At 37.9% G+C, this 14,730-nt stretch overlaps 1 protein-coding gene across 1 annotated transcript; it reads left to right on the forward strand.

The window, feature by feature from the left end:
• Positions 1-1,282: 1,282 nt before the first annotated feature.
• On the forward strand, positions 1,283-14,642 carry slc37a2 (solute carrier family 37 member 2). Its single transcript, XM_010730856.3, has 18 exons — positions 1,283-1,885; positions 3,787-3,868; positions 4,533-4,623; positions 4,805-4,883; positions 4,977-5,112; positions 7,425-7,501; positions 8,510-8,676; positions 9,291-9,328; positions 9,422-9,577; positions 10,729-10,819; positions 10,939-11,001; positions 11,387-11,472; positions 12,261-12,309; positions 12,678-12,751; positions 12,841-12,919; positions 13,720-13,817; positions 13,980-14,044; positions 14,341-14,642. The coding sequence occupies exons 1-18, from the start codon at positions 1,827-1,829 to the stop codon at positions 14,354-14,356; spliced, it is 1,506 nt and encodes a 501-aa protein (XP_010729158.1). The 5' UTR covers positions 1,283-1,826; the 3' UTR covers positions 14,357-14,642.
• The last annotated feature ends 88 nt before the right edge of the window (positions 14,643-14,730 follow it).

The following is a 14,730-nucleotide window of genomic DNA, read 5'->3' on the forward strand; positions in this document are numbered from 1 at the left end:
TACTCACTGTAGAGATATGTACATTTTCAAAATTATTGGAGACTTTTAAATTTGTCTTATTTAAATGCTCTCTCCCGTGACATACGATACATAGTGATTACATAGTCGTGTAGTGATTTTTGTAGACGCCAACATGTAGATCAAATCTAATTTTTCTTTGAAGTCAAACGTTGCTCTTTTTACAGGTTCAAAGTTTAAAAAAAGCCAATTTCATTTACTCTGTAGTAGTAGTGTAGTAATGTAATTTACATTCCGTACCATGCAATAAATATTTATCACAAAAATTTGGAACATAAAAACATCACAAAATCAAAAACACATTGTAGGGTGGAGGCTTTTGGAGTATTGTAAAGTGGACCCAGGCCATGTCTACTTGCAACTCACAAGTTGCTTAGGTCTGTAAGTTGTGAGCAGCTTCAGCAGAGCTTCTCTGACATCTGTTGTGGAAATTTCTCTGCTGCCGGTGAAGAATGAAATAGAGACTTCTGCCGGCCGACAAGGTTGGCCCCTCCAGGAAGTGTTTTCACACTTTTTGTCTGTTGCAGGTATTGGCACCGAACCCCTGTTGGTGTGTTTTACACGTGAAGTATCCTGCAGGACCTTGTATTTAAGTGCAAAGATGAGTCTAGGCATCACAATTTACAAAGACAAAAGGGCCTGGTATCTTGTGTTAAGAAGGGGGGAGGTTGTCATATGAATAAACTGATCTCTATGCTGGGGACTGCTCTGGAGCCCGTGTAGCAGTTTGTTGAATAAAGGATGCTCCACAAACTGCTCGACATTATGGACAATGACTCACATCCACTTCATGACCTCCTGGTCAGAAAACAGAGCAGATTCAGTCAGAAAAAAATCATACTTAATCCTGAAGAATTTCATGAATTTTCCTTCAGGGATCAATAAAGTAATCTATCTATCTATATGGAAGTTCACCCTCAGTACAAATGTCATGTACGGGGAAATTAGCTATAAAGACCACAGCCCAGGCTGTAAACATGTTTATTTTTGCTGTGAAGTTGGGGAATTTTAACATGGGGCAGGGAGCCGTTCACAGAGATTGACTCATTTTTGTAGCTATATACTGATAACACATAGTACTTGTGCACAAAAAGTGGTAAAGACTAGAGATAAGCAGAAGTTGTGTTTTTTCTTTATTTCACATGAGGTTAAATCACACAGGTTAAGTTTGAGGGGGTCCCGACCCTCATTTTGGGAACCACTTTTTTTTTTTGTTTTTTTTGTTTGGGATCAGCTGTTCCTGAACCTCGGCTCTTTCCTGTGCGCCGTGACGTCACACGGGGGACGGCCACGTGACCTCCCGGGGGCTCCGGTCTGGAAAATCTTGTGGAATAACACATTGAAGCTATTAATAATATACGTGTTTGAATCCATAAAGAAGGGTTGTTGTTTTTGTTTTTTTTATATTTTTTTCGCACGGAGGTAGGCTGGCTCTCCTGGGGTCGGTCCATATAAACAGAGCCGCACATTATGGAGAAGTGTCGGGTGTTTACGGACTGTATCTCCCACCAGGAGGCTGCATGGACGCTACTGTACTCTTTTAGCAGCTAGCCTCCACTTTTAAACTGTGTTTTATTTATATATAAAGGTCTTATTTTATTAGCTACTACGGAGCAAGTAAGTTTTAGTCTCAGGTTACGATACAACTCGTTAATAATAATAATAATAATAGTAATAACAAACCGGTTAGTTGTTACTCAACGACAAGCAGCCCTGCAGCACATTATCTCTTTGATACTACAAGGACATGTCTGGGACCAAGCTCTGAGTGTTTCTGTGTTGAAGTCTTTACAACATTTTCATCGAAAATGAAGTCGCCCCTGGCTCCCGGCATACGACTTATCACGTCCTTTTCTCGAGATAGTTGGTAAGTTTCCATTATCGTCCACTCCTATTGTTCTCCACACTCCCAAACAGCCTCATTACAGCCAGCTGAGAGCAGCTGCTCTAAATGTGTGTTCACTTATCAGCCTGCGGTCAATCATTGACTGTACCACGTCGATTAACACGTATTCTTTGAAATAATGTATTAGGGGGTCTTGTAAATACAGAGGCTTCAGTATATATTAAACTACTACTTCATGTCACAGTCTGGTTATTACTGCTTGTTTTGGTTTGGATATCTGCGGTAACTATCAAGAGCCACGCCACAGAAGCCGACACATCACAGCTTCCTGTCTTATCGACACAGTTTTTTTTTACCTTTATCGAGTCAGGCTACTAGTATTTAAGGAATTTGCCAAGACAAGGGGCACTTCATTTTAATAATATGTCACTTACTAATATCAACACTCTCTGCAAGCCAGCTGTTGGTCCAGCTGTTTGGTGGGAAAGTCCATCCCCACCAGAGAGAAATAAAAAATAATAATAATGATTATTTATAAAAATCTAAATATTATTATTGTATTATTATATGTAATATTATTGTAGTCTTAGTAACTTCAGTGGTATGACTCCTTAAATCTGAATAATAAGACAGAATCATAACTTAAGATTTAATCTGAGTTTTGCTGCGACAAATTGTTGTTTTTATTTCCAAGTGATGAGTTTTGCTGCGACAAATTGTTGTTTTTATTTCCAAGTGATCTGCTGTCACTTCCTCAATTTAATGATGAATCAGTTTTTTTTTCAGAATATCAGAAAACACAGTGACAGCATAACTGCTGCTGCAGCACATCTATCTATCTATCTATCTATCTATCTATCTATCTATCTATCTATCCCTGAAGCCTTCAAGTAGATTTTAATTTACTATAATGTAAGACAAGAGCTGAGAAAGCATCAAATGTGAAACTGAGAACATTAATCAATAATCACACTCGTTGTAGAAAAATCATGTTCTCTTGTTGCTCTAATCTATTGATTATCATAGTTAACGCGAGTAATTTAATGTCAAAGTATTTTGTTTTTCCTGCTTTGTTATAAACACCCCGTTGAAATGTATCATGCTCACACACATTCAGCGGTTTCCAGTGATCCGTCTGTTACAACATACTTAAAGAGTAATGCATGGTTGGTGTTAATTGAAAAGCCCTCCTCACAGTGCCGTGCAATGTTTGTAGTCTATGTGATACAAAAACATAATGAAGAGCTAATGAATGCTGACACTGCAGAGTCACTACACTTAAGATAAGCCATGAAAACCGATATACCCAGCTGTACAATCTCATGCAAATGACAACCCTGCAAAAAGCCTCCTCTCTCTCAACAACGTAAAAAGACCAGTGACTTTAAGTACACATGAGACTTAAAGTCACTGGTCTTTGGAAAATAGTTCCTGTGGCTAATAAATTATGAGATATGACATTATTAACATAACCTAAAGGTGGGGCGCCTTACAAAGGGTCACAAGATAAATGTGAGGGGTCATGAGATGATGAATGGGGTAGGAAAGAGGAAGAAACAGATCAATGCACCACAAATCTGTAATCTATATTTATTATTTATTATTATCTGTATTTGCTTTTCTCTAATATTTTCTCTTTTTTGGAGAAATATTGGATTTTTTTTATTATGTCCCTTTGAGTATGAATAAAAGAAGGAAGTATTTATTGAAAATGTCTACATGTTTCTCATATTTTATTAAAGCTTATTAGCATAACAAAGATATTAAACTTGTGCCATGTCATGCTGCAGATCACAGGTGTATGATTAAATTAAAATTAACAAGTTAGAAGAACAAGTAAAATTGATCTCCATGATTGTCCTTGATGATGTGGTTTTCTTCTTCTCTTTGACACCACGTCTTTATTTTGATCTCTTTTGCAGGTATCGCAGTTTCATTCTTTTTCTCACCTTCCTCTTTTACACGGCCTACCATCTGTCACGGAAACCTATCAGCATTGTTAAGGTGACTGAGACGATGCATTTCCATTTCATCTACAGCATTCACAGGATTTTGTTCACTTGCCAACTGTGGGTCTGGGGTCAAAGGTTGCCTGTAAAATGCTGTCTGGAGCTCCTTCATAGTAGAAATGATGAAAAAGACAAAACTCTATTTTGAATTCATGTTGCTCTTCTTTTGTTTCAGCCAAGTACAGCTAAGGCACATATAGATATAACAAGCAGGAGAGTTACTAACTAGGATAAAGGATTTTAAAAAATCCAAGCCTCAGAGTTGCATTTAGCTTTAATAGACCCGAGCTTATGCAGTTTTATCCCCCTGACCTTAATAAAGAACTCAAAAGGATCAGGAAACCTCTCTATACATGTCTCCCCTTGTCCATCAAACTGCTCTTCATCCACAGCCACAGCTGCTTTAGATGCTGAAGAGTCATCACGGTCCTTTAAAGCTACAGTTTGTTGACAGCAAAGGCAGATTATTTGCACTAATATCATATAAGACTGAAGATTCCTGCAACCCCTGTATAATAACACCCACATTTATAGCCTTATTGACCGATAACTTTATGAAAACTGAATTTAGCACTAACTAGAACTGTATTCTGTTGTATCTGAGAGTTTAAACTGTGCCATCTCGTCACATCTTCTGTGTTTTTCTCTCTGATACTCAGAGTCAGCTGCACAGGAACTGTTCCACAGTCATTCGTCCAACAGACCTCAACATAACCAACAATGCTACTTGGTGTGACTGGGTGCCTTTTGGTAAGTATGATTCCCAGGCTCAGCTGTCAAACACAACTGGCCATGTGTTGGATAGGAAACCACTGAGGGCTCTCGTCTTCGATGCTGCACAACTCTGACTAGTCGTTAAGCAGAAAAACATCCAGAAATATAAGTAATGATGTGGAGAAATCTAATAGTTTCATCTCTGTCATCTCTTTAGACCAGGACAACTATCAGACACTGTTCGGGGTCTTGGATAACTCCTTCCTGGTTGCCTATGCCATCGGCATGTTTATCAGGTTTGTATGTGCTGTTGCTGGAAGACCTTGTTATTTTTTTTATCTGAGTGTGTTTGTGCTGTAATGAGTCACAATCATGTGCTGTGTCCTCAGTGGGATATTTGGAGAGCGCCTGCCTCTGAGGTACTACCTGAGTGTTGGGATGCTGTCGAGTGGATTGTTCACATGTCTGTTTGGCCTTGGCTTCTACTGGAACATCCACTCATTAGGGTACTACGCCGTCATCCAGGTAAAGACACAGCACCATGATGTGATGCACTTGCTTTTGTTCCTAGACTGGTTGTAAACACAGGAGGCAACTTGTTGATGGGTTGTCCCGATGAGTCACATTGCCATGAAAATTGCCAAACATATTCAAGCTGCCCTTTTAATTTTGGTGACTCAGTGATCCTTCCACTTTGTACTACTTGTAGGGACTTGTCACTACGTTAAATAATGTGTTGGGTGTAATAAATGATGTAACAGCTATTTGGGCTGCACCCTTTATCTTGTTGAATAGACAAATCATTTAGAGACCTTAGTAGAATTAGAGCTGATTCATATTTATTATTGTATAGTGCACATGTTTCTCTGCAGATCTGGCTTACAGACATTGCTGGTTTAAGCAATATTAAGTATCAGAAAACACTAAATGAAGTGCATTTATTTTCAGAAATACACTAAGTTGTTTTCTTTTCACACCATCAACAACAACAACAACACTTTGTTTCTTGACAAACAACAGCTGTGCACAGTGACAGAGTATTTATTCCTGGTTGCCAGTCTTGGTGCTATCATGCCTCTTACCAACAGATGTGCTCACAGACTTATCTGGCAAGCCACACTGTAGCCAGAGACACTGCACAGAAGTGCTGTGTGGATCGATAAGCTGCAAAACAGTTACTCACCTTAAAAATATTTTTTAAATGTTTGCACATTTGTGCACATCTCGCTCTCTGAAAGAAAGCAAATATTAAAATAGAACATTAAACAGTTCCTTTAACTATGTAAACAGCAATTGTTGTGTCCTGTTCCCTTTTTTTGTAATTGTGTGTACAATTGGAAGTGACAAAAGATTTACATCCTGTATTTTGACTTTCTGTCGTACAACCCGCTTGTTTACACTTCAGAGTGTTTTGCACCTGTAAATCTTTTTCAAGAAGCTCTCGTCCATTTTGGCACAGAACTACTGCATACAACAACATCACACTGAAAGAGGGAAGCACAACGATTAGATGAGCTGTTTAACGCTGACTCACCAAGCAAACATGCACTAGCCAGTTTTCCTTGGTCGCACGACTCGAAAGTAAATGAATGTTCCTCTCAGTGAGGATGCACGTTCAGTACGTCAGTGCAAATTAAGGAATTGTCAGAGTCAAGAGTTTTGTTTCACTTCAGTTTTTCTTTAAAAGTCCATTTGAATCAGTAATATAACCACAACAAAAACCAGATTTTTTGAACACATGCTAGATTCCTTTCCCCCAATTAATTTTCTATCTGTCAACTTATTAGTTATTCATCTTTACTTTTACTATTTTACACGCAGTGCTCACCTTCTCATCTATATAGTGTACAGGAGATTTATATATATATTTATTTAGCAAAACTTCTATACAAAATTCTATACAAAACTTATCTCTATCACTTATCACTTATTCTCATTTTTATATGATTCAGTTTTTATTTAACTTTATTTCTTTTCGTATTTTATTTTTCTATGCCTACTGCTGAGCTGACCAGTTTTTCTCTGTGCTGAATCTGATCTGATAAAACTGAAAATGAAATGAAACCTAACTGAAATAAAATGTTTGAGGACCGCAGTGTTTATGTTTAATCATCTGGCTGTGAGTGCTTTCGCTTTTTTTTCTTTTTCTATTTTTCCCTTTCTTAAATTTTAAGTGAAGTCTGCTCTAAGTGTGGGTTGGATAGATTGTTGGAAAAAATGCAGTTTGCACATGAAGGCGATGTTCTTTTGTAGCTCTGAAGTGTCAGATGAGCTACACCCCATCACATGATCCTCCCTGTAGTCAAATTCACAACCTCAAAGAAACTATTATTAGAAATATTACTCATGTTATACTTAATAATGAGTCAAACTCACTAAATCTAAAATCTAAAGTGACAAAATGTAATATCTGAAGCCTGAAAAAGAGTATTTAAAGACTGAAGCACCGACATGTTACAGTAGCTATCAAGAAATCACTGATTTATGGTATTAATTAACAACCCTGTTACCCCGTGTTACAGGTGTGTGATCGCAGTGAGCTCTACGGGTCAGTTTGTGCCTTATTTATCATCTCATCCATTCAAAAATGTAGAGATCTCATGGTGGCTTAGTCAGGCTTTACTCACACGCCTCACATGACTCACAGCTGCATCATATGACTGCAGGAGTGTGTCTGGGCTTATAGAGGTTTGGTGTGGGAATGTTAAGAATCACTGCTCACTGGTCTCCTCTCAGTCTCCTTTTATAGGCAGATGTTTGTAGGGCTGTACCAGCATTAAGAGGCTTTGGTGTAGTAAATTAACACAGTTTCTCCCTCTGTTTGCCTCATCCTGCAGGTCATGAACGGGCTGATGCAGACCACCGGCTGGCCAGCAGTAGTGGCTTGTGTCGGCAACTGGTTTGGGAAGGGGAAGTGAGTACTGCACGGTGTGCACCGTGGTCCTGCTGACTGTGCAGTTCCTCTCTTTCACTTCACATTTGTCATGTTTTAACAGCACAGTGAAAAAAGGCTTTGATTAATCTCAGACTACCAGCATCAAGTCTGCATAATAAATCTAAGCTGCTTCATAAATATGCGGGAAGCGTGAAAAGTACAGTACAAAACTACAAGCACATCATTCAGACAAACATCATATTGAGTTAGGGCTTGATTTCTACAAAATAGTCACACACCCTTCTGAATTGGTTTGATCACTGCCTACACTGGAAAGGATGATAACAGCTATGGATGTTTACGTGTACAAATGAAACTGGGTTATAAAATAGTCATATTTATAGGAACTGTAATAACCTGATTACTTTATTGGTCAGTTAGTCAATTTAAAGGTACAAATTCTGTGTACTGAGGTTCATTGGAAAGTCATTTGTTTTCATTCATATTTTTAAGCTTTAAGTATATCTATTTCAATCTCATGTCTACCAACCATCTACCAACACCACTAAAGCTTTATATGTGTTTGTTATATGTGTTTGTTGTTATGTTCTGGAACTATTTGTTAATGATTAACAGCCAGTCGGGCAGTGCCCATGTGCAGCAACACAACATCTTATATTCACAGTGAGGTAGCAGGGTTTGGTACCACTGTACCTGTATGGAGATATATACTAAAACATGTTTTCAACAACTGTATCTGACAACCCGCACTATAGCTGGAAGTGCTGCACAGAAATACTGGACTCACACACACAATGCACCTTCCCCAACTTAAAGTTATTTTGTTGTAGTTTTAACAGTTCAGTGTGTGTACAAATTAAACAAAAGAGGTGCATCGTGTTCATGAATGAGCTTTGGTGTTGAACTTTGGACAGAGCCAGCTGTTTCTCTGAACTCTAGTGTAACACATTGACAAAAGATTGATTTCACTATTTCCCAAAATGCTGAACTACTACATTAACTTGTCTCTTGTGTTTTGATCATCAGGCGTGGGTTCATCATGGGTGTGTGGAACTCCCACACCTCAGTCGGAAACATCTTGGGCTCCCTCATTGCAGGAGCCTTCGTCTCCACCGCGTGGGGAATGTCCTTCATCGTCCCTGGACTCATCATCGCATGCACTGGAGTCCTGTGCTTCTTCTTCCTAGTTGAAAGTCAGTTTCTGCTTATTAGAGAAAACATTATTGCCATTATTGACAGTTCAATCTTGGACAGGTTTTGGATTACATCATTTAGACAGAGCATAACATAGCTGAAATTTGTCACATCGCGTGCAACTCACAGACACAACCTAGCAACCTGAGTTAACACCACTGCTGAGTTGTGAAGTTGTGCAGTGACGTCTGCCTCTGTTCATTTTAATTGAGATGCTAAATCTAAATCTAAATGTGGTAGAGCAGACAGTGCATGATACCACTCAAAACAAACACACTTGTTCTGTTAACTTCGTGATACAACACATCTAAGCAGCTGCTCTCTGCCTACTCACTCTGACTTCATGGTCTCCAGGTATCTCATATTTTATTGTTGATTATTTAGCCTGAAATATTGAATTTACAATTATAAAAAAACAGGGAACAGTTAGCAAATCTTCACATAGGAGAAACTAGAAACAAAAGACTGAGTCTCAGAAATGTTCTGTCTTACCCAGACTCAGATAAAAACATGGATTTCATCTCTCAGTCAGGGCTGGGTGCGAGATATGTTTACTTTAAGTGTTGCTTTAAAGTTCTCAGAATGTTACTCAAGTCCCATCTGTCCTTTTCAGAACCTGAAGATGTAAACTGCACTCCTCCTCAGCACCATGTGAGTTCAAACAGAAACAGTCATTGTCCCGATTTATCCATAATACGATTACTTGAAGATCGATACATACATGTCTGTCTGTTTGTCTCGTAGGGTGATCAGGAGAGCACTGAGACGGAGCCTCTCTTGCAGAACTCATCCCATGCTGACAGAAATGTGAACGGTGCTGCCATAACCACTGTGGAGTCTGTGGAAGCTATTGAGGAGCACACCGAGGCCATCAGCTTCTGTGGAGCTCTCAGTATACCCGTGAGTTTGATTTGGTTTAAATGTGCTTGGTTTGAAACTGGCCATTCAAAATTATTGGTGCAGTATTTAATATTTTAAACTTGTGGTATAAATTATAAATTGAATACATTTGTTTGAAAGATAAAAAGCCACACAGTGTAGAATTTGAAAATACCCTTTGGCACCCTCTGGTGGTGTTACCAGGAATAACATTTGGATATGAACAGAACATTACGCATGAAAACGATCTGAAACATAAAAATACACACATAGTAACTAGTAAAAAAAAAGATTTACCAAATCCAAGTTCTTTAAATTGAAATGCTGAGACTTAAAAGACCAAAATCAACTCTGACCCTGATATAGCAAAAAAGTAAATAAAAAAAATTGAAGGATCCATATCACCATTTTCCAGTTGGTATTTATTGCAGAAAAGAAAAATACGTCCATGTTATTCATTTATACAGCTCTGATACACAGCTAGACATAGATTTCACCTAACGTGCACAGTTTTGAAATTAAAGTTAAATCATCTTCCTAGTCAGCAGCTGGATTGCTGCACATGTTGTAACACTCCTCCCCGGGGCTGGGTTTCTGAGTTCAATATTTGAAAACTGATGGCTGGCATTAAATGCTTCTCAGAGTCTTAACCTTATGCACTTGTTCCTAGGTTAGATATTTCCTGATTTAAATGATGATTTTGATTCATGCTGTTAAAAGGATTTGTGTTCATCGCTTGTCTCATCCTTCTGAGGGAGTCTTCTACTTTAGCATGCCACATATCGGGGTTACACAGGGTTAAGCATGTCTTAGGGTCATTGTAGGGACAGTGTTAAATATTATGGCGTTAGAGCCTTCTTCTCTCCTCACAGACCAAGGTTACAAAAGATACTGTAGGTACATACATGCATAACGTAGAAGCCTCTTCAGAGTCAGACAACAACGTTGGACCACTAAAGATAAACATTTTTCCAACTAATCGGCAAATACATTATACTCGTAAGTTGTAGCATTTTCCTGTGGGCATATAGACTCAACGGACCATTGATAAATTAATTCTCCACATCAGTGTCCCTGGCTGTGTGTCAGTTAAATGTGAATTATACTTGAGACATTTTGCACTAAAGAAAGGTTCCTCCAGTTGTTTTCATGGTGTCTTGTTTCTCACACAGGGAGTGGTGGAATTCTCTCTCTGCCTGCTTTTCGCCAAACTGGTCAGCTACACCTTCCTGTACTGGCTTCCTCTCTACATCTCTAATGTTGGTCAGTATTTTCACACATTCAGAGAGAATACCATACATGTAATAAAGATGTATCTATCTACGTTACTTTCATGTAATTTTTTTCCGAAGTTAATATCTGTTCTGAATTGTCATTTGCAGCACATTTTGACGCAAAAGAGGCAGGAGACATGTCGACATTATTTGATGTAGGAGGAATCGTGGGTAAGCTGTGAGCCTTGACTGATCTGTTATATCACTTGATAAATAAATCTAACAACGAATGATTACTTAATGTTTAAATTTAAATACAACTAAAATTAAAGTGTTTATTTTACTATATTTACATTCACTACATGTATATTACTACGTTTCAGTGGAATTTAATTTTAAGTTTCAAGTCAAAAAGTCAAATAGATATTTGAAAGGTGTTGGGTTTCCAGATTCCTGATTCCATCCAGGCTTTATTGCTCATCTTTGATAACTTTTGAATTTAAGAATTTTATTAAATTACATTTTTACCAATATACTTATCCATCTGACAGTTTGAGTCATTTGAATATAGTATTTTAAATCTGACTGGATGTGTTTTGTTGTTTTGTGTCTACAGGAGGCATCATGGCCGGCCTCGTGTCTGACTACACTGGTGGGAGAGCAACAACTTGCTGCGTCATGCTGCTTGTTGCTGCCCCAATGGTGAGTGTCATCTAATAAAATGACTTAATGATAGAATAAGGTCAGCGCATTAGAAAAATTAGCAGACACAGTCTCTCTTTTAGCTCTGTTTTTGGTATTTGGCTCTTTAGCTGTGAAAAGCTTTACTATGTTCACTAGTTAGTCATTAACTTTGTTATGTGCTGGGCAGGGAGGGTACATTTTAGAGCTTTTTCACTGGGAGCAGAAAAACAACACGCTCAGAAAACTCTGTAGAGCTGAGCAGAACTACCATGTCACATAATGATTCTCTGCGGCAGTTCCTTCCACGTAAAATTTGTGATTGTTAATATAAAGTTAATGACTAGTGTAAGGTAGTGTGTGACTCATTTATGTGATTTTTAAAGTTTTTTTGAAAACAACGGACCTCTGTTGCACATAGGAATAACATACATCAGTCTTCAAATACTTGTTTGTTAAATCAATTATTTGTCTGTCATTATGTGGGATCTGGTGACAATGTAAAAAATACAGAACACAACATCATAGTGTGTAACTCCAGAGACTCTAGGAGGCCACAGTGAGATCACAGTGTGTTGTACGTGTGTATGTATTGTATTGTAAGGTATTCCTGTTACTTTGTCCACCTTTTTGTATACGTACATACACTTTTGGTTTGTTAAAAATAACCTGTAAATTAAAACTGAAACAACCATACTGTATATGGCAGTAGGATGATATAATTGTCAACATAGCATAGATTTCTCTAATTAGTTGTAGCAAGTTGAATGTGCGATGTTTGCTGATTGATTCTTTTATTTACATTCCAGCTATTCCTCTATAATTCTATTGGACAAACGAGCCTTGGTACTACGATCGGTAAGACTTCTTTAATGTTTTTCTTGTTTTTTCTTTGGCTCATTAAAGAAAAAAAGAAAATTGAAGACTTGGCTGTCCCTCTACTTAAACTTCTCATTTATTCAGCCACCACACCCCTCTGATGTAACTCCACTCCCCTCCCAGTGTGGGAACTGCTGTTTTTTCCTATCTTGTTGTGCGTATCAGCGCTTCTCCATTTGACTTGAACCCAATTAGAAGTGATTGCAGAGTGGACAAGTTTAGTCTAAACATGAGTCATTTGTCATCAGAAATTATTGTGAAAGGTAGTCTGATTATAGACGGTGTAGAAAAAACATTTATTTGTATGAAAAAGAAGTCTTAACTAGCAGTTTTTTTGCCACATGTAGGTATGCTCTTGTTGTGTGGAGGTCTAGTGAATGGACCCTACGCCCTCATCACTACTGCTGTATCTGCTGACCTGGTAAGAAGCATCATGGGAAAGCCACAGTTTTATTTCTCTGCCCTCTGTTAAACACACAGTTTTTATACATGATGTTTTTGTTGCAACAGGGAACACATGAGAGCCTGAGAGGAAACTCCAGAGCATTGTCAACAGTGACAGCAATTATTGATGGGACTGGTTCAATAGGTATGTACAGAGTGTCTGAACTGTAGAGATTCATTCTATTCATCCTGCTGTTTTATTTGACATTACTCTTTTGAAGCTCCTCCAATCATTATTTTCTTATATTAACAAGGGATCAAATTAATATTATCACCAACTTTGTAGATCCATCCAGCTCTATGTGTCTTTAAGTTCATTGTTTGTTTTAGTTCAGAAAACAATGAATGAATGCAGCTTTAGCATCAGGTGGTTTCTCCTTAATAAATGCAAAGTTATGGAATTAACTTTTACAACTATCATTTACCTTTGGACGGCGATAACATACAGCACTGCCACGAGAAATTCTGACTGCATTCAGAGCAACCAGTAATTGAGACCTGTTCAGGCCAGCGGAGGATATTTTTACCCAGAATTTAAAAATCTGAGGATGGAAAATAAACTATTATATAATAATATTAATTGAAAAAGGAAATAAGTTATGAATTGACAAATTTAAATTGTGAAATGGCAATCTGAAATTTAAACAAATACATTAACTAATAAGGGGTGTCGTTTAGCTCAGTTGGTAGAGTGGCTCTTTCCAGCATGTCATTCCCCTCCACATTCCTGTCACTCTTCAGCTATCTCTATCAAGTAAAGCTAAAAAAGGCCAAAATAAAAATCTTAAATGCAAAAAAATAATAATATTTTTTTCTCTATTTCCTCTCTCCTTTTTATATTTGGCTTTTCAGTGTTAAATGTTTTATAAGTGTCGGCACTTTATGTTGTCATAAAAGCGTTTAAAAGTCGGTTTGTGTGAACTGATGTTGGTGTCTTCTCTGTAGGAGCTGCATTAGGCCCTCTGTTAGCTGGTTTGATCTCTCCCACTGGCTGGAACAACGTCTTCTACATGCTCATCTCTGCCGACGTCTTGGCCTGCCTGGTCAGAATGACTTTATATATTCACTGACTCTCACTCTTTAATCTCTTACAGTACAACACAGCAAGGCTTTTTGTCATTACAGTTTATTTCAGTTTGAATGATTTGAATTGTCTTAACTGAAGATGATGTTCTTTGACTGACAAATTGTTTGTTTGTCTTCAGTTTTTGGCCAGACTTGTGTACAAGGAGGCTCAAGGTTGGTGTGGACGAACCCCCCGAGTCAGAGGGTGGGTATTCACCAATCATCTTTGTAGTGTGCCAAATGTATGCCTTCCGTGTTACAAAAAAACGCCTCAGTGCTTTGTGATTTCACACTCATTCATTCTATTATTTAAATGAGTGGTTCAACATTTTGGGAAATGACCTTGCCTCAGCCAGGCCATAAGAGTATTTCCTAATAATTCCTTTAAGCAAGGACCACTATAAGGATGGTAAATCTTAACATAAAGTTAACATGATTACATATGTCTAACACTTATTCTCAAACTAACTACATTTTTATTTATTCAACATTTTATTCCAGGTTTAAAGAAATCTGAATCACACAGTAACAAACTGGGAACCAAACACACAAAAGAGGGAAGAAGTTCTGAAAGTGACCTCACCGTACAGAGGACAACCACTTTACATTCAGGCCAAATGGAGACCAAGTCACGGGCGGATGATTCAAGGCACTAAACTGACGGTTGAAGCGGCCTTCTTATTGTAAAACAGAAATATGCCTTTATAGAGACAAAGCTTTTTTTATGACTAATCTACTTATTCCAAATAGTTTGTTTTAATATTCTTTTATCATTAAAGTGTATATACTGTGCCTTTTCTTAATTTTGTCTAATGTTTCCTCAGTTACTGCATCCTTCAGATCAGGGATATGTCATAAGACATTTTGGTAATACTTGTAGTCTAGTCTGCA

Source organism: Larimichthys crocea, chromosome XXII (assembly GCF_000972845.2).
Source record: "Larimichthys crocea isolate SSNF chromosome XXII, L_crocea_2.0, whole genome shotgun sequence".
In the NCBI taxonomy this organism is placed as follows: Eukaryota; Metazoa; Chordata; class Actinopteri; family Sciaenidae; genus Larimichthys; species Larimichthys crocea.

What these genes read in the sequence shown, in the direction of transcription:
- slc37a2 (XM_010730856.3), top strand. Translation starts at nt 1,827, where the DNA reads ATGAAGTCGCCCCTGGCTCCCGGCATACGACTTATCACGTCCTTTTCT. An exon ending in CTTCTTCTTCCTAGTTGAAA is followed by an intron (nt 8,677 to 9,290) that starts GTCAGTTTCTGC and finishes TGTCCTTTTCAG; the next exon opens with AACCTGAAGATGTAAACTGC. An exon ending in GCACTCCTCCTCAGCACCAT is followed by an intron (nt 9,329 to 9,421) that starts GTGAGTTCAAAC and finishes TTTGTCTCGTAG; the next exon opens with GGTGATCAGGAGAGCACTGA.